The 22,965-nt window shown below is 39.9% G+C and overlaps 1 protein-coding gene across 2 annotated transcripts; it reads right to left on the reverse strand.

Annotated features, from left to right (window-relative positions):
- Positions 1–379: 379 nt before the first annotated feature.
- Positions 380–22,352, reverse strand: LOC105392235 (RNA polymerase-associated protein CTR9 homolog). 2 transcript variants are annotated; one of them, XM_048629376.1, is made up of 24 exons: positions 22,197–22,352; positions 22,014–22,112; positions 21,671–21,910; positions 21,123–21,391; positions 19,931–20,126; positions 19,508–19,735; positions 19,003–19,209; positions 18,411–18,565; positions 17,447–17,617; positions 16,883–17,012; positions 16,114–16,198; positions 12,374–12,465; positions 11,849–11,914; positions 11,313–11,441; positions 9,070–9,270; positions 5,728–5,789; positions 5,339–5,549; positions 4,535–4,740; positions 3,950–4,082; positions 3,077–3,245; positions 1,353–1,431; positions 966–1,199; positions 812–847; positions 380–695 (listed from the first exon to the last, which is right to left on the reverse strand). In XM_048629376.1, exons 1-24 carry the CDS (start codon positions 22,236–22,238, stop codon positions 554–556), a joined length of 3,582 nt encoding a protein of 1,193 aa, XP_048485333.1. In that variant the 5' UTR covers positions 22,239–22,352; the 3' UTR covers positions 380–553. The 2 variants fall into 2 exon arrangements, with proteins under 2 accessions (XP_048485333.1, XP_048485332.1); XM_048629375.1 differs by lacking the exon at positions 1,353–1,431 and having other exon boundaries at positions 3,022–3,245.
- Between the last annotated feature and the right edge of the window lie 613 nt (positions 22,353–22,965).

Consider the following 22,965-nt stretch of genomic DNA (forward strand, 5'->3'; position numbering starts at 1 on the left):
TTACTGACTGCTATGAAATGAAATTAATAAATGTTAATATCAAAGGTGTAGACCTAGATGGTTATTTCTAATGTAATTAAAATGTTTTCCTTAAACTACAGTAATGCTTAAATGCGTTGCATATTTTTAAGGTGTTTATTTCCTGTGATCAAATACTACTTGTTCTAGTCAAACTTATGTTACTCAAATAAAATTTTACTGACATTATTATTATTAGTGTGTCTCCAGATTACTCTTTAAGGGGCATTCATTAAATAGGTAAATATACAACATTTTACTATATACAAGTCTTTTTTACTTAATCCTTGTACTTTGACCATTAATTATTAATTTTGCAACTAACCACCGATCATTTAGGATTAAAGATCAAACGTACATGTTGTGGCATAACACGCTTTATTCAAATCAAGAACTAACCTAAACAGATATATTTACAACGTCTTACAGCTAAAATCATTATCGTCAAACATGTCATGAAATTCCGCGTGAATACTTGATGAAGAGAATCCTGAATATTACTAGTGTACGGAGTTTTATAACGTAGTAATTACGGTTAATTTTCGTCTTCACTTGCCGACACGGATTTCCGTGAGACCGGCGTGTCCGGTCGCGAGCGGCCGGATCCGGAGCCGGACCGGCTGCGGGAGCCGCTCTTTGAACGAGATCTGGATCTCGATCGCGACCCACTCTTTGATCTGTAAATGTGGAAAGAAATAGAATTTTAGATAGAGTTTTAAAAAGACAAATGTGGTGGAAAAATTGTACGTAATGTAATGAGATATTGTAAGTAGTGCAAATTAAAAAAGATTACCTCGATCTGGACTTGGAGCGGGACTTGCTCTTGGACCTGCAACGGAATAATGTACATATTAAATCACAGTTTTCAACCCCAAGCTTTCCTTAAAAAAACAGTAATTTAATGTGTAATTATGCATCATAATTATAAAATCTATCAGATATATTACCTAGAACGCGACCTCGACACACTCTTCGACCTAGATCGGCTTTTAGACCGAGATGCACTCTTCGATCTAGATCGCGATCGGCTCTTCGACCGGGAACGACTCTTCGAACGCGAACGGCTCTTTGATCGCGACCCACTCTTGGAGCGAGAGCGGCTCTTAGATCTAGAGCCAGAACGCGAACGCTTGCGGGACTTGGATCGGGAACGGCTCTTGGATTTGGATCGAGAGCGAGACCTGAAACAAAGAGTTAATAATTGACTATGAACAATAGTAGAGAGTTTGCAGAAATAGCCCAAGCTTAGGAAGAGGGTTTAGACCTCGAGGGTTAGAGCTAATAGTTCAAGCTTAGGATGGGGATTTAGTTCTTGGAACTATTATTATTATTACCTATCACTCTCAGAGCCCGACATGATCTTCCTGCGTCCCTTGTTGGCGGGCGGACTGCCACTACCACTGCGGCTTCTACCTACTCCGAGACTTCTTGCCACTGTCCGAGTCCGACTCTACGTGTGACCTCCTCATCATGTTGCTGTCTCATTCTGGTCACGTGCCACTGCGCTTGTATATCATAGTTCAAGTAATCCATGCGCTCCTGGTACTAAACCTCGGAACGCGCTATTTATAAGAACTTATGTTGCACATAAATCTTACCTGTGGCTTCCTAAACACACCTCTCTCTGTTCTGTCTGCCTTTAGTTTCAGTTCATAGTTTTTTTTTATGAAACCAACTTTTTGACAGCGTGCACAAAATGGCGTCTCTAGCAGAAACAATAATAAAACTTGCCTCACCCCTATAGTATCATCAATCTTACCTATCACTCTCAGAGCCGGACATGATCTTCCTGCGTCCCTTGTTGGCTGGCGGACTGCCGCTGCCGCTGCGGCTTCTACTGCGAGACTTCTTGCCACTATCCGAGTCCGACTCGGACGTGGAGATCATGTTGCTGTCTCGCTCTAGCCACGTGCCACTGCGTTTGCGAGAGCAGGATGCCTTTACTGCTATATATCATCGTTTTACTAATCCATGCGCTCCTGGTATTAAACCTCGGGAATGCGTTGTTTATAAGAGTAAATTTTGCACATAAATCTTACCTGTGGCTTCCTAAACAACTCTCTCTGTTCTGTCTGCCTTTGGTTTCAGTTCATAGTTTATTTTTTATGAAAACAACGTTTTTACAGCATCGACAAAATGGCGCCTCTAGCGGAAACTATGATAAAACTTATCTCACTCCCATATAGTACCACCAATCTTACCTATGCCGCTACCACTGCGGCTCCTACTGCGAGACTTCTTCCCGCTATCCGAGTCCGACTCGGACGTGGAGATCGTCTGTTGCTGTCTCGCTCTGGCCACGTGCCACTGCGTTTGCGAGAGCAGGATGCCTTTACCCCTATATATCATATTTCTACTAATCCATGCGCTCCTGGTACTTAACCTCGGGAATGCGTTGCTTATAAGAGTAAATCTTACCTGTTGCTTCTTAAACACCTCTCTGTTCTGTCTGCCAGTCCCTAGAGAGCCTGACCCGTTCATGTTCATTAGTAATAGCCCAAGCTTAGAAAGGAAATTTAGTCCTTGGCTCACTCGAATGGAACTACTCCTAGGTACTACTACTATTATTATTATGATTATAAAGTGATTATATTATTATTACCTATCACTCTCAGAGCCCGACATGATCTTCCTGCGTCCCTTGTTGACGGGCGGACTGCCACTACCACTGCGGCTCCTACTGCGAGACTTCTTCCCACTATCCGAGTCCGACTCGGACGTGGAGATCATGTTGCTGTCTTGCTTTGGCCACGTGCCACTGCGCTTTCGAGAGCAGGATGCCTTTACCTCTATATAATAATACTTCAACTAATCCATGCGCTCCTCGTATTAAACCTCAGGAATGCGTGGTTTATAGTCAATTTTGCACATAAATCTTACCTGTTGCATCTAAACACCTGTCATTGTTCTGTCTGCCGATCCCTATTGAGCGTAACCTATGTTAGAGCTAATAGTTCAAGCTTAGGATGGGGATTTAGTCCTTGGAACTATTATTATTATTACCTATCACTCTCAGAGCCCGACATGATCTTCCTGCGTCCCTTGTTGGCGGGCGGACTGCCACTACCACTGCGGCTTCTACTGCGAGACTTCTTCCCGCTATCCGAGTCCGACTCGGACGTGGAGATCGTCTCTTTGGACACGATCTTGAGGCGTTGTTTGGCGCTGAGCTTCTCTTCGAGTTTGGCCGCTTTGGCGCGCTCGCGGCGGCCGATGCCTTTCTCGATCTGTAATTGGATCGAATGATTATGTTTAGTCAAGTCTAAAGAGTTTGGGCATGTGGAAATGGTGAATGGCACACGAACGAGTTAGCTGACATCTATGGAGATGCCTATGCCACAGAGTGTCTTACCAAGATTTTTCTGATACGCATAAGCATTTTAAATCTAAACAAGGTACACTATCATCATGTATATTGACCAAAATGGCGGCCGTCTGCGCATGTTGTATTTATAAATCTTAACAGAATATTCGAAAAGCGTCCTATTCGCAATAGACGAATAGCGTTCGAGCAGCGTCGCGAGGTTTTAAACATGACGCATCTCTCTAGCATCGATTTGACAGCTGTCATAGGGCTCATGCTGTACATATTTTACAAAAAAAGTTTAGATTTCCAAAATTTTGTATTAAAAAATATATGTATGCAGTGTACAATAATTTATGGATGAATAATCGAACAGGCCTAGTAGCAAGGGGCGCATTTAAGACGTCACATAAGTTTTGTATCGCGCTCACTCAGAGCGAGCGTGACGGAGTACGTTTGTCCCGTCATAAATGCGCCCCGTACTAGCCCTTCAGAGCAGTACACCACTCACCCGCTTGCGTCCCTTCTCGGCGTTGGGCCGGTCGCTGTCGCTGTCACCCCGCCATTCCATTGGCCAATATTTCTAGTTTACGAACCAATCAACGTACACAACAGCACAAAACTCACCCGTTTCCGCCCCTTCTTGGCGCTGGGCCGGTCGCTGTCGCTGCCGGAGCGCTCGGCTCGCTTGCGCGACCGCCCCTTGCGCTCCTTCTTGTCTTTACCCTCCTTCTTGCGCTTCTTGCTCTTGCCCTCGCCACTGGAAGTGGAGTTAGGGGGTGAGTGTTGTGTGTATGGGGTGGAAAACATCGTATTGTTGTAATAAAGAATGAATGAGTGTGGCCGAGACCTATGATAGAAGATTCACTGCGTTCAGTATATTTCCGAATATTCTTATCATTTATGATCGATGTTGTTATGATGAGTTAAACCATGAACAGGAAAACAGAATAGTGGGACGCCCTTCAACCCACTAGACCCACGACCTTAGATTGCCAGTATAGTATACTATTATATCGGTTTAGTGGTCGGATGAGGGTATACAAGGACAAAGCCCTATAGCATATACAGAGCCTTTTAAAAAACCTTTGTCTAGATGTGGACCTATATCCTAATAAAAAAATGCGTTACCTGTTAAAACCGACAATATTCTGAAAACCAATACCCCTAACTTTAACAAACCAATAACCACCCTAAACTTCACAAACATACCCATCATCCTTCGGCGCATCGCTGCCACTGGGCGAGTCCGACACATATTCATCCTTCCTTCTGCCCCTTCCCTTGCTTTTCCCTTCGGCCGGCATGTCGGCGAATAGTAAAGCGTTCTTGGTCTTCTCGATGTACTCTTGTCGCTTCTGAAGAGCGACGACGGAGCTTTTAGCCGCTTCCTCTTCGCGTTTGCGACGCTCTTCTTCCTGTTTGGTGAATGGAAATGAATAATAAATGATACTTAAAGTTATAGGTATAGCTTGGGATAATTTAAGAAAACTGTTGTAGTATGCCGAAGCTGTGCTACCAATATCAGGATATAGCTCTACTAATCTATGCATTCCTGCTGGTACCCGCTTTTTACTATATACCTCGGAAAGGCGAATTAATTTTAAAAAAAGCCAATTTTGTATACAGATTCATTCTCCATAGTAAAAAGTCACGTGACCAACAAAGTTTCTATGGTTTTTTTTTTCATTTTCATTTTTAGATATAACATGCTACAACAACTACTGCAAAACCTGTATAAATCTTACCTGTTGCTTCCTAAACGCTTCTCTCTGTTCTCTCTGCCTGTCCCTAAGCGTGACCTCCTCATCATGTTGCCGTCTCGCTCTGGCCACGTGCCACTGCGCTTGCGAGAGCAGGATGCCTTTACCTCTATATACCAGCCCTACGAATCTATGCACTCCTGGTAACTGCTACAAAATTCGCTACAGTTGATGGGCCTTTACCTATGCAACCCTAGTAACCACCTCAAAATTTGCTACAATTGATGGAGCTTTTCAGCCATCTCTTTCTTACCTGTTGCTTCCTAAACGCCTCTCTCTGTTCTCTCTGCCTGTCTCTAAGCGTGACCTCCTCGTCATGTTGCCGTCTCGCTCTGGCCACATGCCACTGCGCTTGCGAGAGCAGGTCGGCACATGTTCTGGCTTCTAAAGCGGCGGCGGCTGGCTCGTAGCGCGCTCGCTCTTGACCTTCCCCTGATTCGGCGGCCGCTAGGCGTTGGAAGTATCTGTGAAGGGAATAAAATGCTTAATCAATATGTTATCCTCACATGAATTGACAATAGCATGATTTTTAAGTTGCGCTATGCTAGTCGGTCTCTATTCGTGTATAGCGGCATTGACTTGCTCTTTAATTATGCGTCTTTATTATGTGATGTACCTAAATTTGTGCAGAAATTTACTCACTTATGCGACACCTGCAGCTCATGCACAGCGCTGAGAACGACGTGCAGCGACGATCTCTCATCCTTTAGAAAGAAAGAAAGAAAACATTTATGTTTTGTCACAAAAAACAATATTAACAATGAATATACAAAAATATCAACCTCTCACTCAGTTAACGTTATAGTGATTGGTAACACTGCAATTGCGTTTTGCGTTGCAACTATACTTAGTAAAATATAGCATGAGGCTGCCATCTGACAAATCCATAAATTTATTTGTCATTTGTACGTTTTCAAGGGAAAACTAACGGTATTTTACTAACATAAGGTTAAGGATATGTCAAAAAAACGTTATCAGAGTCGTGAGCACAAGTTTCGATCCTCCGTAAACGTTGCGTATCGTCAACTGTCACTGTCAAAATGTAAGGCAAAGTTAGTTCCAAAAGTGACATTTGTTTTTTCCATATGTTAGGTGGAATTTCACCAAACGCTAAACGTATTTAGTAGCCTGTCAGACGTTTGTCAGTTGGTACAAAATGTTTATAAAATTTGATTTAAATACGTTTCGGGTTTGGTAAAAGCGACCCTTCGTGTAGATTCGAAAATAGTATCGAATCCTATGCTCACGCCTCTTATCGTTCGAATCGCCTGGCACTAGGCAGTGTGGGTCTTACTCAGAATAAATGTGATATGCCTCTGACTCGTTATGGCAATCTATAACACAGCTTCTCAGTCACTATTTTTGTGTCAATTTCTGTCAATAAATAACTATACCTTCAAAACATGAGCCGCCAATCTCCTCAACGTCAGCGCAGTATTATACAGCAGTGCCGTATCATGCGGCGCGACACGTCTGGCCCTCAGGAGCGAGGCGCGAGCGGCGTGCGGCCGCGAGGCGAGTCCGTGGGCTCTTAGTTATAATACATGTGACAGAAAATAGGCCTCTGACTCAGTGTATGTTATTAAAACACTGCTTTTCAGGAACCTGCGTCGCAATTACCCATTTTACCCAATTATTTTGAAAATATAGACCATTTTAAGACACTAATTTCATTATTTTTAGGGTTCCGTAGCCAAAATGGCAAAAACGGAACCCTTATAGTTTCGTCATGTCCGTCTGTCCGTCTGTCCGTCTGTCCGTCTGTCACAGCCGATTTACTCGGAAACTATAAGTACTACAGTGATGAAATTTGATGGGAATATGTGTTGTATGAACCGCTACAAAAATATGACACTAAATAGTAAAAAAAAGAATTGGGGGTGGGGCCCCCCATACATGTAACTGAGGGATGAAATTTTTTTTTTCGATGTACTATCGAACAAAAAAGTTAGTTGCCACTTTTAAAACAAATCCTTTGCAATCACAAATTTGCCTTTGCCTGTCTTTTTAACCAACCCCATTATTTTAAATTTCTCCCTTTGTATTATTTATTGCTTTCGGACTTTTGCACCTTTAAGACAATGCAATGTTGTTTTGTGTTTACACATCTGGTGGCAATAGAGACAGTAACTTTTGGTTAACTTGTACCCCATTGGTCAAGAGCGAGTCATTGATGGCTGATGCCTGCAAAGGAAAATGATCCTTAAGGGGGTCCACACTTTTTTGTTCGATAGTACATACCCGTGTGGGGTATCAATGGAAAGGTCTTTTAAAATGATATAAAGTTTTCTAAAAAACATTTTTCTTAAAGTGAACGGTTTTTGAGATATCAGCTCTCAAAGTCGTAAAAAGTATGTCCCCCCCCCCTCTATTTTTATAACTACGGGGTATAAAATTCTAAAAAAAATAGAGGTGATGCATGCTAATTAACTCTTTCAACGATTTTTGGTTTGATCAAAGTATCTCTTATAGTTTTTGAGATAGGTTGATTTAACTGTAATATTATATTTGCTGCTACGGAACCCTTTGTGCGCGAGCCCGACTCGCACTTGGCCGGTTTTTGTGTTTTATTCAGTACAGTAAGTATAGCATACCTTCAAAACATGAGCCGCTAATCTTCTTAGCGTCAACGCAGTATTATACAGCAGTGCCGTATCATGCGGCGCGACACGTCTGGCCCTCAGTAGCGTGGCTCTTACTTACAATACATGTGACAGAAGATACGCCTAGCTCTCTGTTTACGTTATGGTATCTATATAACACTGCTTTTCAGTCAGGAATTGGGTCGCAATAGGCCATTTCGGACCATTTTAAGAAACTATTTTCAGTATAGTAACTTATTTTTTTTAAATTAGTATAGTATACCTTCAACACATGAGCCGCCAATCTCCTCAACGTCAGCGCAGTATTATACAGCAGTGCCGTATCATGCGGCGCGACACGTCTGGCCCTCAGGAGCGTGGCGCGGGCGGCGTGCGGCCGTGAAGCCATTCCGTGGGCTCTTAGTTATAATACATGTGACAATAATAGGCCTCTGACTCAGTGTATGTTATTAAAACACTGCTTTTCAGGAACCTGCGTCGCAATTACTTAATTTACCTAATTATTTTGAAAATATAGAAAATTTTAAGAAACCAATTTCATTATTTTTGAGTTTTATTCAGTACAGCATAGCATACCTTCAACACATGAGCCGCTAGCCTCCTCAACGTCAACGCAGTATTATACAGCAGTGCCGTATCATGCGGCGCGACACGCCTCGCCCGCAGCAGCGTGGCTCTTACTTACAATCAATGTGACAGAAACTAGGCTTCTTACTCAGTTTACGTTATGGTATCTATAACACTGCTTTTTAGTCAGGAATTGGGTCGCAATAGGACATTTTGCTAATCTATAATATAGGTAAGTATATATTACTAGATGTTCCCGCGCGCTTCGCTTCGCCTTAAAAAGTTTTCCCGTGGGACTTCCGGGATAAAAAGTAGCCTATGTTCTTTCCCAGGGTCTAGACCGTATGTATACCAAATTTCATTCAAATCCGTTCAGTAGTTTTGGCGTGAAAGAGTAACAGACAGACAGACAGACAGACACAGTTACTTTCGCATTTATAATATTAGTTAGAATGTAATATAAGAAACTTATTCAGCACAGCATAGTATACCTTCAAAACATGAGCCGCTAATCTCCTCAACGTCAGCGCAGTATTATACAGCAGTGCCGTATCATGCGGCGCGACACGTCTGGCCCGCAGTAGCGTGGCGCGGGCGGCGTGCGGCCGCGAGGCGAGTCAAAGCGACTACTTACTAACGATTTGACATAAATAGGCTTGTGACTCTGTTTACGTTATGGTATATATATGGTATCTATAACACTGCTTTTCATTCAATGGTGTTGCAACTATACTTAATAAATTATAGCGTTTTCAAGGGAAAACAAACTATATTCCACTGGGATAGCTCTTGATCTGTCAATCAAACGTCATACCTTCAAAACATGAGCCGCCAATCTTCTTAGTGTCAACGCAGTATTATACAGCAGTGCCGTATCATGCGGCGCGACACGTCTGGCCCTCAGGAGCGTGGCGCGAGCGGCGTGCGGCCGCGAAGCCAGTCCGTGGGCGCGCGCGAGCCACGTCAGCCATTCTACATCGTGGTGCATACGGAACTTACGGAGACAGTTCTCGTACTGTGGGGTGGAAAGGTTTATTGTTAATAGCTGTGCCTGCTTCGCCTTAAAAAGATTTTCCCGTGGGAATTCCGGGATAAAAAAGTAGGCTACGTTCTTTCTCAGGGTCTAGACCATATGTATACCAAATTTCATTCATATCCGTTCAGTAGTTTTGGCGTGAAAGAGTAACAGACAGACACAGTTACTTTCGCATTTATAATATTAGTTAGGATAGGAATAGGTTATATGTATGTTACATAAGGGGTAAGGAGGGTCTCCAAAACATCAACAGTTTGACGGCGAACATTATGTAAGATTATTTATTGAGAAAAAAAACGTTAGCATTAAACGTTTTCTGCAACTTTTCTGCGTCCGTCATTATCTTAACAGGCCATACAAATATACAGCGCCTTGGAAAATATATTAATTCACATTATGCTTGTCATTTATCATATAAACCGGCACCTGTCACACATCATTGATAGGTTCCATGGTAGAGATGATAAAGAAAACGTTGACGTGGGTTTGAAAGATACCGCTCCATTTTAGCGATTTAGTTTTTATACTTTGTAGTTTGCGTAGGTATATGTGTAGTTTTGGTCATATTATGGCACAGGGGTATAATCGTGACAGTTCTGACATAGCGAAAAAGAGACGCTTTGCTACATTAAGCGTAAGAAAGAAACGTTAAGCTGTAAATGTTTTTTGTCCTTTTTGCTGTGGCGCCTGTTTACGTCAGTTCTCTTTGCCAAACAATGAAACAAATGAAAAATCTTTGCCAAACAAAGGCTGACAGTTACAACAAAATTTTCTAAATGCTATTTATTTTTGATTTGCTAGTGATTTGTGGGTGTTTATTAAGTTTATTAGACTATTATCATCACTTAACGAGTGTGTGACATGGGTGGGTGGATTTTGTTCGGTTGTATAGAGCATATTGAACGAAAACACGATGGAATGATGGATGAGATATATTTTCACATGTAAGTAGATACTATCAAGTTTAACAAGCTTACATTCATCATAGTACTATCTATTGGCTCGATTTTAATATAAAACGATACTAATTTTAATACTGTAAGGTCTTTTAGTATCAGTTTTAAGTAAAAATTACGAGTTACCATATCATAACAAATCACATGGTGTTGCAAGTTATTGAAAATTTATTTTACCCACAAATATTATAGTATGCAAAGAAAATACTAGAAATTGTAACGGACTCGGGTTGGGTTTGCAAATTGGGCGCACGAATTCGGTTTTTGTGAAGATTGTATTTTGTAGAAGTCATTCTCCTGTTTCAAATGAGGTGCCCCTCATTGTGAGGAAACGTTCGTTTCGTTTTTTTCTTCTATGTGTGATTTCTTCTGTATAATATAAAGTTTATTGTATTGATACGAAATACGTGTTTCCTTTAAAAAAAACCCCATCACATATTTGGCCCACGATTATAATGCTCATGCTCATCCATTTATCTCTTTCATAGGTTTCCGAAAGAAAAAAAAATATCAAGAAAATGGATAGACATTACCGGTCGCACAAATTGGGAACCAAGGAAACATACAAAAATTGTGTTCGGCACATTTTGAAGAGGATTGTTTCGATTGGACGAAGACAATGAATTATACAATCCACTCAGTTTGTGTATATTAAATAATTATATTGAAATCAAATAAGTATGAGTAAAGTTTTTTTTCTTATATCGTCGGTTGACAGGAAAAACTCACTAAGGCTGAATTTTCAATATTCAGATAAATGTTATCTGGGTAATACAAACATTGAGAAACATTGAGACGCAACAGCATCAAAATTATTTCCCGGCAAAACTTTTGTCTGGCTATTGAAAAATTAGGCTTTAGTGTCTTTTTCCTATCAACCGACGATATACTCAAGTTTTGTTTTTGTTATTATGATAAGTTAAATTTCCCCATATTTAGGTTTTATTTTTTTGTCGGCAACATCTATGGTTTGAGTGAGAAAGAGAATAGTGCACACGGCGATTGCGAATCTATTTGTAGTTGATCTGAGTATTATGGTCATTATGGTCTGTGACACAATCTCACCATCTGTATAGCGTTGAGGTACTGTTTCTGCTCAACGTAGATGTGCGCTATGTTCATCCACACGTCGGGCATGTCCGCCGTCGCCTCGCGGACTTGCGCGAATATGTCACGGGCCTCGTTCACGCAACCCTGTAGGGATATATTTATATTATATTTATAAATCATACATACATCACCAAAGGTTAACTGGTAGAAAATGCTGCTAGCATTAAGTTCGCCTTTGTACCAATTTACTTTGTGCAATAAAGAATTTTATAATAATAATAAATATAAATAAATATATATAAACTAAACTTCCTTACCGAGTTGAAAGTAGATAAAAGAATTAAAAACTATCTCATAAAAATTACCACTCTTCAAAAGGCACGGGTCGGTCGGGTCGTAGGTAATATAAGATATACAAGACATAAAAAAGACAAGAACATACTAAGGATTTGCACCCATATAGGGTGTGACCTACTGTGCTTTAAATGATTACCTACGAAGTTGCTATATTTATATAAACTTAGGTCGCATCTGACCCAGTATTTAGTTACCTTATGCGCCAACACACAGCCAATACCGTTGGCTGCCCAGATGTTACGCTGATCGGTCTTCAGCACCTGAAGGAATAAATAAATAATTATTTATATTAATTCCCCGAATAATTGAGTTTCAATTAAATGATCGAGTGACAAATATAGTTCATTTGTATTTCTTTTCATAAGCTACAGTCATTCTCGGTACAAAATAGTCCGTTGCTAACCACACTACAACATTGTAAAACATTACATATTATTACACATTAGTGAATAAAATTAAGGAATGAACGTTGCAAGCCAAGATTGGCTATATAAGTCACTTGAAGGCACACCAGCCATAAAACACGGAGTCTGAACGCAGTCGCCATGGCCGAATACGGCTAGGAGGATATACAGGCTGTTGCAAAATTGGTATACTAAGCCGGAACCTACATGTGCAGCATCAGCATGGTATATCTAAGCACGAAACTGAAATCAGAATTTAGGTTTCGGCTTAGTATACCCTTTTTGCAACATCCTGTATAAATAAAATAAACGAACCTGTTTGTACATAGCGAGAGCTCTCTCCTGATGCCTCTTCTCCCGGTCTTTCTCTCGACACGGCTGGTGCAGCGTCTGAAGCCACACGTTCGCTAAGGACAAGAGATTTATTATTAGTATTAAACTTCTTATTAAAGTGTTACCTTAGTATTTTGAGCCTTTATTCACGTATCAAAATGTCAGCGAAATTGCAGCTACTGGTTTTTTCGCTCCGTTCATTTAGAGTTTCAGCTGCCAGGTTAATCGGTCTTAGGGCCAGTTTTTTGATCCCTAGTTAACTCAACCATTGGTCAAAAATGGCAACCATTAGTTATAATTATAAACCATAAAATTTCGTATGCAGCTGTCATGCTTGACACGTCCTTTAACTAATGGTTAAAGTTGACCACGGATCAAAAAACTGGCCCTTAATCGGCAAACGAGCGCGTGAATTCATAACTAGGTTTTCCATAGATCTATTGCTGTCGCGCCATGCCCGAACCTTCCCCGTAGAGCGCGACAGGGACAGCTACAGCTAGGGCCGAAAATACCTATAAAAATTACACAAAATCAACGTTTCGTAGTCCTCAATTTTCTCCTCCAATACTCCATCGATTTAATTACTTCTTTCATTATTAATTAGAAAAAAGTATAGAAGAAACACAGCAGAAAATCTGTCCCATTTTTTTGGTTTTTAAAGGTTCATATCTTTTTTTGTAATTAATATGTGACAAAAAGGAAAACATACGGCCACGATAGATTAAATATAAAAAACTTATTGCTCTAGTGGCATTATCCAGGGAGGGAACAGCGGACTACGTTTGTAAGAAACTGTCGTTTGCATTCCTCTTAAGGGTCGGCAATAGGCAATCGAGGGTTGGCATTGTCATAGAATTATGTAGTAAATGATGCTCTACAGCCTTGAAAAAAATCACACCGGTAGTCGAAGAGTCTAGCTAGGTGCTGAATCATTTGAATTTAAGTAAAAGCTTATGGATAACTGTAAATTAAATTCAGAATATGACGAAAAACCAGTAAATGACACTCCCGTATTGTAACAACTGTGTCGTAATCATCGAGAATTTTCATATGATTTTTATCATATTATAAAGTTAAAGGCTTGGACTAGGCGCTAAATACCTTGTTTTTTAATAAACACACACTTATTTTGTGTAAATTAATCCCAAACTTGAGCAATTTTTTTCCCTCAAAACTTCATACAAATATCTATGGCGGTTTTCTGTGTTATAAAATCATAAACACAAGTGACGTTTGACTCAGTTGGCCGCTGGCCTCCAAAGAAGGGTCACGTCGGTTTAGGCAGCACTGACAGCTCGCGATCTTATCGTGTACAGATACAAAATCACTGCACATTGGTTGTCATTGCACTTTTTCAACTTTTATGACACCAACATAATTTGATTTGAAATTGAGGAAGCATAATTCTTCCAGTATATTCAATACATCAAATTAAATTAGATAGTGTGCAATATTCTCGTGACATTACAGTCTCGTAAAGGTCTGATGAGGAGCAGGATTATAGCGAATGGATCTAAGTGATGACAATACGCACCAACATTAGGTTAGGGATCAAAAATACAGTCTCTTGGTGCTGGTTGAGGTATGGTCTCGTGAGGATCTGATGAGGGCAGTAACACGGTGGTGGCTCAATTTTATTTCAAAGATGTTAATAGCTAAAAGCATCGAGTTTGGGCTATTAAGTATGTTTTTCAGAGAGAGAGAAAGAGATTTTATTTTTCCTCTGGATGTGTTAGGTTTACTGGGTTTACTAAGTTCATTCTGTTAATGGCATCAAGTTGTTATGTGTTCATAAGTAATAATTATTTTTTAACAAAATGCTGTTGGTTCTCCACGAAAATGTAAAAATAAAAATAAAATAAATAAAAATAAATTCGTAACGTAAAATTGTCAATGACGGAATTTTTTCTATAGACAGTAGCCACAAAAAAAACAAACGATAGATGGCGTGATTTGAAGATAAAGATACATTTATTCGACACATAGACAGCAACAACAAAAAAAATACAGATTTAAAGTAAACAAACACATACTTATACAAAACATCAAAGAAAAAAAAGGATACACATCAAAATAACTGGAAAAAATATAAGCCCCAATTTACTTGTGTGGGACAGGGAGTACCATAATATTTTTTTTGGGTTACTCCCCATCTATGCGAAATATCAGCTTGATATCTTTACCCGTTTCTGAGAAAAAGGGCGGTGACAGACGGACAACAAAGAGATCCTATAACGGTTGCTTTTTTCTTTTGACGTTCGGAACCCTAAAATTAAGTAAAAATATTATGCTGCTACCAAAAAATGTACTTACAGGTATTGAAAAAGCGGTATATAGTACTAAACAAATTATAAACAAACAAAAAACCCGACTGCACGCTAAAAATATGAAAACAAGTCCCAATGTTAATGGAAAGTATCGTAGGCGGGGACCAGCAGAGGGTTCACCATTTAGCTGAATGTTACTTAGAAAACGGCCTTGAGTGGCGGTCAAGTTGGTCCCCGCCTGCGATACTTTCCATTAACATTGGGACTTGTTTTCATGTTTTTAGCGTACAGTCGGGTTTTTCGTTTGTTTATGATTGTATTTTTTTATTTGTAACTTTTTAGTTGTTTTTATTTTATGAAATTTTACGTCAGTTGTTCATGATCATTTTTTATTTCAATAATTTTGGTGTTGTTATTTAAATACCTTCAATATGCATATTTTTATAATGTGAAAATCAAGCCCTTTCATTTGATACCTTACACGGCAAAGTTGAATTATTATTTTTTCGATCATCACGTTATGTCCTCTAGAGGGCGCTATGTTCATTTTAATGGAACGTCACATAGCCTATAACCATCGCGCCATCAATACGCTTCTAACAATACCTCATACATCAAAATCTATCAAGCCGTTTAGGCTACAGGAGGGAACAAAGAAACAGACAAACATAAATACATACAATCAAAAAACATTACCCTCCTCTTTCGGCAGTCCGGTAAAAACTAGTAAGACAGGGGGTCATTCTGAACTTTTGCTCTGCGAGTTTTGGAAATTAACTTTGTTGGACATGTGACTTTTTACCATGGAAAACGAATATTTTTTTTCGCGAATTTGCAAATCTCGTAGAACAAAAGTTGTTCAGAATGACCCCTTGAGTCATCCCCTTTTGGCTTAGTATAGCCCTTTTGCGACACTATGTATTTACTTTGCTTTGTCGTCGGGGTTCAGTTGGCTGGAGAATGCCCGAAACTTATTATCTACACTTTAATACTTGTAGTTACCTTTCTACAAGTAAATACCACATTTGTTTGAGAAAGCTAATCGGGTTTCGAGTATAGAGTAAAGTGGCACCCCTATTAATTTCTACTCTTTCCTGGTGCCTACCAGTGTAAGTAAGAATTATAGTTACTTACCCTAAAATCACCCAAAATGTACTTGAACATAATTGTCAATAAAGTTGGCGAGTAAAAGTTTATCGACCCACTGTGCAAACTTACATGTGTGCGTGTCACTGCGTGTGCTGTGTGAAGAGCATTGAAAACCCAAAATTGGCGCGGCACGTCACCCTGTACGGGCCCTTAATGGGCATGATAAACTGAGAAACTTTCACTATATGACCAACGCTAAGTTCGCGAAATAATACCTAGGTATGCCGAACGTCACTGATGCAATTCTCTCCTGTATGTAACTAATAATAAAATAACCTGATGATGATCATCATGTTGTATAGTTACCTAGAGCAATGAGCGAGTAGGCGTCAGTGCTAGTGTTGGGGTTGTGCAGTACTCGCTCGAACTTCTTCTGTCCGGGCCCCCATTCCTGAAATGAAATAAAATATGGTTAGTAGAATTTTACAATTACTTGTCAATGTTGAATTTTACAATTAATAGTCATAATATTACTCTACCACCATTTCGCAAAGGCACCGTCATTAAGGAGGAAAGAAATGGCGAAAGAAACTCTTCAAGTATCTTTTCATCTTTTTGGTTATATATCTAGTACATTTTTTAACTTATTGTTAGAAGGAATTATTCACAACAGCTTTGTGGCCGCACTCTTATCTCGAGGAATAACTCAGAATAGAAGAAAGGTGTCTATGACATCACTTGTCTATGGACTGAGCGGTTTCTGACGTTTTACCGGTTTTTAAATCGGGCATGGATGTCGCATGGCTATATTATTTTAATTGAATTGAATCCTACAAATATAAATAAATAAATAATAATAATACACACTACACACGCACTCACGCCTTGTACTAATGTACTCCCTTGCGGGGTAGGCAGAGGTGCATTTCTGCACCCACTTTTCGCCAGAGTGTTATGTTAGTCCCAATGTAATAGGGGGCGGGCCTATTGCCATTTTACGGACACATCCAAGACCCGAGAACAAATATCTGTGTTTAAACAAATATCTGCCCCAGCCGGGAATCGAACCCGGGACCATCGGCTCAGTAGTCAGGGTCACTAACCACTACGCCATTCGGCCGTCTAATAATAATACCTGCTGTGCTAAATGCAGATTGCCCAGTAGAGACCACGTGTCTCCGTGGGTGGTGTTCACTTTGAGGGCCTCTTTGAACCAGTCGGACGCCTCGTAGATTTGGCCCTTGTCGCGTGCCATGCATCCTAGTCTGTGGGTTGGAGAAAGAAAGTGTTTTATTTTTTGTACAATAAAAGAAAGTCAAATGGTTTAATCGACGTAAAATATTACAATTATTTGTCGATAGTCATAATATTATCCTAACACCATTTCACAAAGCCCCCCCCCCCCCCCCCATTCATCATTCTATAGGGCTCCAAGTAAATGATGATGATGATGATGAATGATGATGGACTGATGGATTTCAATGATGGACTTCAATGTATGATTAATGTTAACCGAATTACATAATAAAGAGGTGTTTAATAACTTTGGCTGGGTCGAGGGTCCCGGGTTTTTTTTCACGCTGGAACATTCTGTTCATGACTCTTGGATGTACCAAAGATGAGATGAGTATTGAGCGACCAAATGAACTGAATGAAAAAACGCAAGGTAATAATAATAAAAGAGGACCCTTGTACTTACCTCAAATAACAGTCAATATAGTTGGGATGCTCTTTCAGGATGTCCTTGTAAAGCTTCTCAGCCTTATTGTAAATACACAAGGCCTCATTCAGCCTGGCCAGGTTGTAGGTGGTGGTCACCGCTATAGAGTTGTAGTATTGCGCGTCCAACGTCTCTGCGTCCACCCGTTCTCTGTAACAAGTTGATATTATTTTAGATTGATTGAATAAAGTCAGACACATTCACAATAGTTGTCTAGGTACATGAGCATTTAAACACCATAAAGAAATAATTAAAATAAGTTTGGTGTGGTAGCTAAAGCTATTTAATTTCCGCTGAATTAATAACGACACAACCGCTAAATCAAACAACAAATATAACCTCAAACTCAAATAGATAATGATTGTTAGTAAAAATAACAAATGACGGAGCAGCTACTGGTCCGATTCGGAAAATTCATTCACCATAGTACTGCCAAATCATCCCTAAATACTACATCTGTCTTTTTATCCCGGAATTCCCACGGGAACCTACCTCTCTCTGGCCTCATGCAAGTCGCCACGTTGTTGAGTATATCAATACACACACACACACACACACACACACACACACACACACACACACACACACACACACACACACACACACACACATATAAATATAGTTATGTATGTGGGGACATCTCACACACGGTATCGGTCACCTGATATATCTACACAAATACATAAATATCAACACCCAAAACTCGAGTGCAAATGTCTTTAACAAATATCTGCCCAAGCCGGGAATCGAACCCGGGAGCTTCAGCATAGCAGTCAGTCACTAACCCTACACCATTCGACCGTCCAAATTGAAATGATGGTTTGTAATGAATAAGCTCCGTAACTACTGGTCCGATTTTCAAAATTCTTTCACCATCTTATTGCTAATTTACCCCTGAATACAACACTTGACATTTTATCCCGGAATTCCCACGGGAACATACCTCTCCCTGGCCTCCTGCAGATACGCAGCGGCCTCCTGCAGACTGCCCAGCCGGTAGTGTAGCGCCGCCACGTTGTTCAGTATCTCTGCGGGTATCTCCGTGTTCACCTTGTCTTTGAGGATCTTCATAGCTGTAGTGTATGCGTTTAGCGAGCCCTGGGGAGAGATGGTATGTTAGCTAGCAGGGCTGTTCAGGACTATGAGGAAATAATAATTATGTTATTAGCTGGGGGGTAGTCAAGGCTGTCTTGCTTTCAAAATATTCAAGGCCATTGTGAGCACTTATAGATAATGTTATGTTAGGAAGTCTGTCTTTCTAGTATATTGTATCCAAGGTTATCTTTCAAGATTTTCCCGGAGGCCGAAAGGGCCGTAATGTATGTAAGGTGGTGCGGCGGCAGAGTAGTATAAGAACCACACTTGATTGGTCTATTCACTACAGACACACACTTATTACTCTTCTATTTTTCGGTCAGATATTCCAAATGTAACAATTTTTTTGAATTGATATATTTCTTTAGATAATTAAGGAAATAATGCTATTGAGAAGAATACATTGGATGTATCCCTAAATCTAAATGACAGCTTCAAACCTGCAAGTCATTCTGCTCCAATATCTGCGCGAGCTCGATCCACGCTTCAACATCATCAGGAAACTGTTCCGTGACCTTTTTCAAGTGTTGACGGGCGATGTCGCGCTTCGACTGAGAGTTGGAGTTGGCGTAGAGGGATCCCAGGATCTTCATGGTTTCATAGTTGCCTGGTTGGACTTTGAGCACTTTCTCGAAGCATTGCGCCGCCTGAGAAAAGGGGGGTTGTGAATTGTAGTATGTAAGTACCTTCCACGTTAAAATCCGCAATCCGCGCGGTGGAGTGGTGCGTGTGTGAATCGCCTAACAGTTATCTACAACTCGCATAGAAGCTATAACACATTACCATATCCTTATCAGGCTCTAGAATCGGTACATACAGTCTATGATTTACACGGGGTATTAGAAAAAGGGGTATTTTAAAGCAGATGGCTACCACTCACTGAGTGGCACTCAGTAAGGCTATTACTCTTTAAATAATAATATGAGTACAAAAAAAAAATCTTACATTTTCAGCATCCCCCCTATAAATATACATTTGGCCCAGCCCATAATGGGGCAGCACAAAGTTGGCCGGAGCGAACTGTGTGGCCTGGTAGTAATACTGGAACGCCTGGTCGCAGTCCCCTTGGGCATGGAACGCACGGGCCAGATGGTGGCAGCTCTCAGCTCGCATCGCTTCATTCTCTGTGTTGTGGAACGCATGCAGAGCTAGATGCTGCACTTTGCTGTAGTCCTGGTAGGTGGGATTGGGTTTTGGTTAGTGGGTGCTTAAAAAAATATGATTTGAATATTCTCATTCCTTGGCTGGTATGTCTACCCAAAAAGCCAAGAACTTGATATGGTGTATAAAATAGTAATGAAGCATACTTTATTCATTTCGTTTTTAGGTCTAGATTACAGGATGTGTAATATATTATTAAAACATTACCTTTTTGAAGAAGAAATGATTGGCCAGATGATTTAAAACCATAGGGTTCTTAGGGTCTATGGCGTAGGCTTTGGAGAGCATTATAACTGCCAACTTGTTAGATTCATTTTCCTGTAGATTCAGCTTCAAGATCGAGAGGCCGACTAGAGCTCCCACACACTGGGGGTCCAACTGCAGGGCCCTTTCAAATGCCATTCTGAAAAAAAGAGGCTTATTACTTGAGATTATGAAGTCATACATTTCTGTCTCCCATCACTTAATCTTATAGTGACTCATAAAATTTATCAAAAGCTACAATCTCTTAATTTGAGGGCATGAGTTCAAATCTTGGCATGCAGAAATGTACTTTTCAAATAAGAAAGAAAGAAAGAAAGAAACATTTATTTGACACACTGAACAATAAAAACAGAAACAAAAAGAAAAAAAAAAAAGAATACTACAAAAAATATATGAAAAAACAGAAAATAATACATTATAAACAAACAAGGTTGCTGTCCAGAGCGTCAAAAAGGCACCAGCTCAGCGTGTGCTGTGGCCAGAGAGGCCACAGCGCTGGTTTTCAGCTGGCCCTTAGTGTTGTGACCTCAGTCACGAACGCGATTGGATTTAATTAGGATGGGTTGTGTTGTGTTGTGTGTATGTGTGTATGTGTGGAATGTGTGCATATTTGAGTAAGCTAGGTAGGTGTATAAGTAGATATAAGTAAGTAGGTACATTAAGTAAAATATATATATTTATAAATAATAAGACGCATAATACTAAGTTTATTAATAAACGATAAATAATAGAATAGGTACAATATAAATGCATAACATAATATGATAAGAGTTTAAATAAAAGTACGTCAGTATAGTAAGTAGGTAGCCGGTCCGGATATATGTATACCTATATTATGTAGGTGGGTATAAGCCATTATGAAACGGCACCCACAGCCTTGCAGCGGCGTTCACAATCACATACACATACAGGTTTGGAAACTTATACAACAGGATAATTATGTATAGGAAACATAATAATATAGGTATGTGCCTAAAGTGTATGCATTCCAAGACGATACTGGCTCACAAACTATCAAGTGAGTACAAATGTACAGTAAAAAGCAGGTGCATGCAAATAATCTTTCTTACTCCCATATGCATTAAAATTTAATTATTAAAATACAAAACAAAAATAAAGTGGGGACCATAGTTACCTAGCTTTCTCTTGATTATTCAGCTTCATAAAACAATGCCCCATACCCAGCCTCAAAGCGGCTGGACTATCAGGGTTTGTCCTCAAAGCTTTCTTGTAGAAAGCCAAGGCTCCTCGGTAATCTTTGCGGTTAAATGCAATACATGCTTTGCCAAGCAATGAAGGCACATTGTTTGGTGACTGGTTCAGGACAAAGTTGAACTGTGCATCGGCTTGCTCCATTTTGTCTCCTTCAAGAAGGCAGAAGTATGCACGTCCAAGAAGATGGTTCTAGATTTAGAAAAAAAGTTATTATAATAGAATAATTATAGGATAAATGCCTAAGCTATGGAAATGCTGTAAAATATGGATTTCAATTATAAGGTTCCACAAAGTTTTATAGATACTTATCTAACTGGCACAACATAAACTATTGAATTAACCACTTACTTTCTGGTGACCAATTAATACACCAGACACAATCATATTTTAATTGTGTTTTGATTTTACAGGATGTGACTAACTTAACCACATATCCATACACCAAAGTCAACCATTCCTGCTCATTACCTGATCATACATGATGATTTTGTCCGCCATAGTATACAGCAAGGTGGCTTTAGTGAACAGTTCCTTCTTTTTATCCTTGGACTTCTCTTTGTTGGCCTCTTGTACGTAGTACGCCGCCAACATGTCGAGGGCTCGCATCTGGTCCCGCTCAAAGTCTCTGTAGTCAATGTTGGCATCCACTCGGGAAGACTCGAGGATCTTGAGGAAATCCTCGATCTTCTTTTGTTTGTAGTACGCCAGCTACGGAAAATATACATTTTAATAGTAATGACCTAATTATGCACAGGTATGAACGAAATTTTAGGCCGAAGAACAGACGATGTTGGAAACACTTGTAACTTACAGCGACATTGATCCAAACACTGAGCTGCGAGCGCTCAGTCTGCAGGATACTGAGGACCTCATCTCCCGACGGCAATTGATCTGGATCCAGCTCAATCACCTGAAGAAAACACAAACTATAATGTTACGAATACGCCTCATCGTATGTTTGTTTGTAATAACAGCTTGGACATGAAAACAATACCTCATCGGTCGTCATCAACGGGATTTCCAAAGTCCCCGACATTTTCACGTATTTTGTACACAAATCACTTCATAACTATCAGATTTTAACTTTATTTCTCCGATTTGACGACGCAACAACAATAACGCAAGAGAGGTTAGGAAGAAAACTGACAGTTTTTTTTTTAAATTAGTAGGACGTAGTTTTTTATGCCACTGTGTTTTTTATACTCTGTTTAAACCAAGGAACATAATTACTTCTTCTAACGATTTAAGCCTAGAAGTAAGAAAGAAGTGTCACTGTAGGCCCTATTGAATTAGGCCGTATAAAGAAAGAAAGCTAGAAACTAACGTGTGAGGACCATGGAAGTAATAATACAACAGGAATGCGCACTGCACCGAAAAAACGAGCCGACAGAGATAGTCAGCACGGAGCCCTCCATCTCTTTCTATTTTTGGTGACCATAATTTAAGGTAATTTATGAGACATCACTTCTAATCTATCATGTCGCGAATAGGTGTCGATGGTCTCAAAGTCACCTATTATTCGAATAATTCGATTGCAATGTAGGCACGAATGTATTTTGGTGATATGACAATTGAGTAAACAAATGGGGTGAAGGTAAAATTTGTATAGATATGTTGTTGCAGCACAAACTGCAATGTAATATTGATATGTTTTTTTTCCATATCAATTAGATATTCCCAAGGTTTGAACTAGCAACACAATCTGTCTTTTTACCAAATTCTACTAAGATGGACTGGTTTTAATTAGAGAGTTAGGAGAAATA

This window comes from Plutella xylostella, chromosome 23 (genome assembly GCF_932276165.1).
Source record: "Plutella xylostella chromosome 23, ilPluXylo3.1, whole genome shotgun sequence".
In the NCBI taxonomy this organism is placed as follows: Eukaryota; Metazoa; Arthropoda; class Insecta; order Lepidoptera; family Plutellidae; genus Plutella; species Plutella xylostella.

What these genes read in the sequence shown, in the direction of transcription:
- LOC105392235 (XM_048629376.1), bottom strand. Translation starts at nt 22,238, where the DNA reads ATGTCGGGGACTTTGGAAATCCCGTTGATGACGACCGATGAG. An exon ending in CTACTCGCTCATTGCTCTAG is followed by an intron (nt 12,466 to 16,113) that starts GTAACTATACAA and finishes TCTTGTCCTTAG; the next exon opens with CGAACGTGTGGCTTCAGACG. An exon ending in CGCTCCAAGTCCAGATCGAG is followed by an intron (nt 696 to 811) that starts GTAATCTTTTTT and finishes CCACATTTACAG; the next exon opens with ATCAAAGAGTGGGTCGCGAT.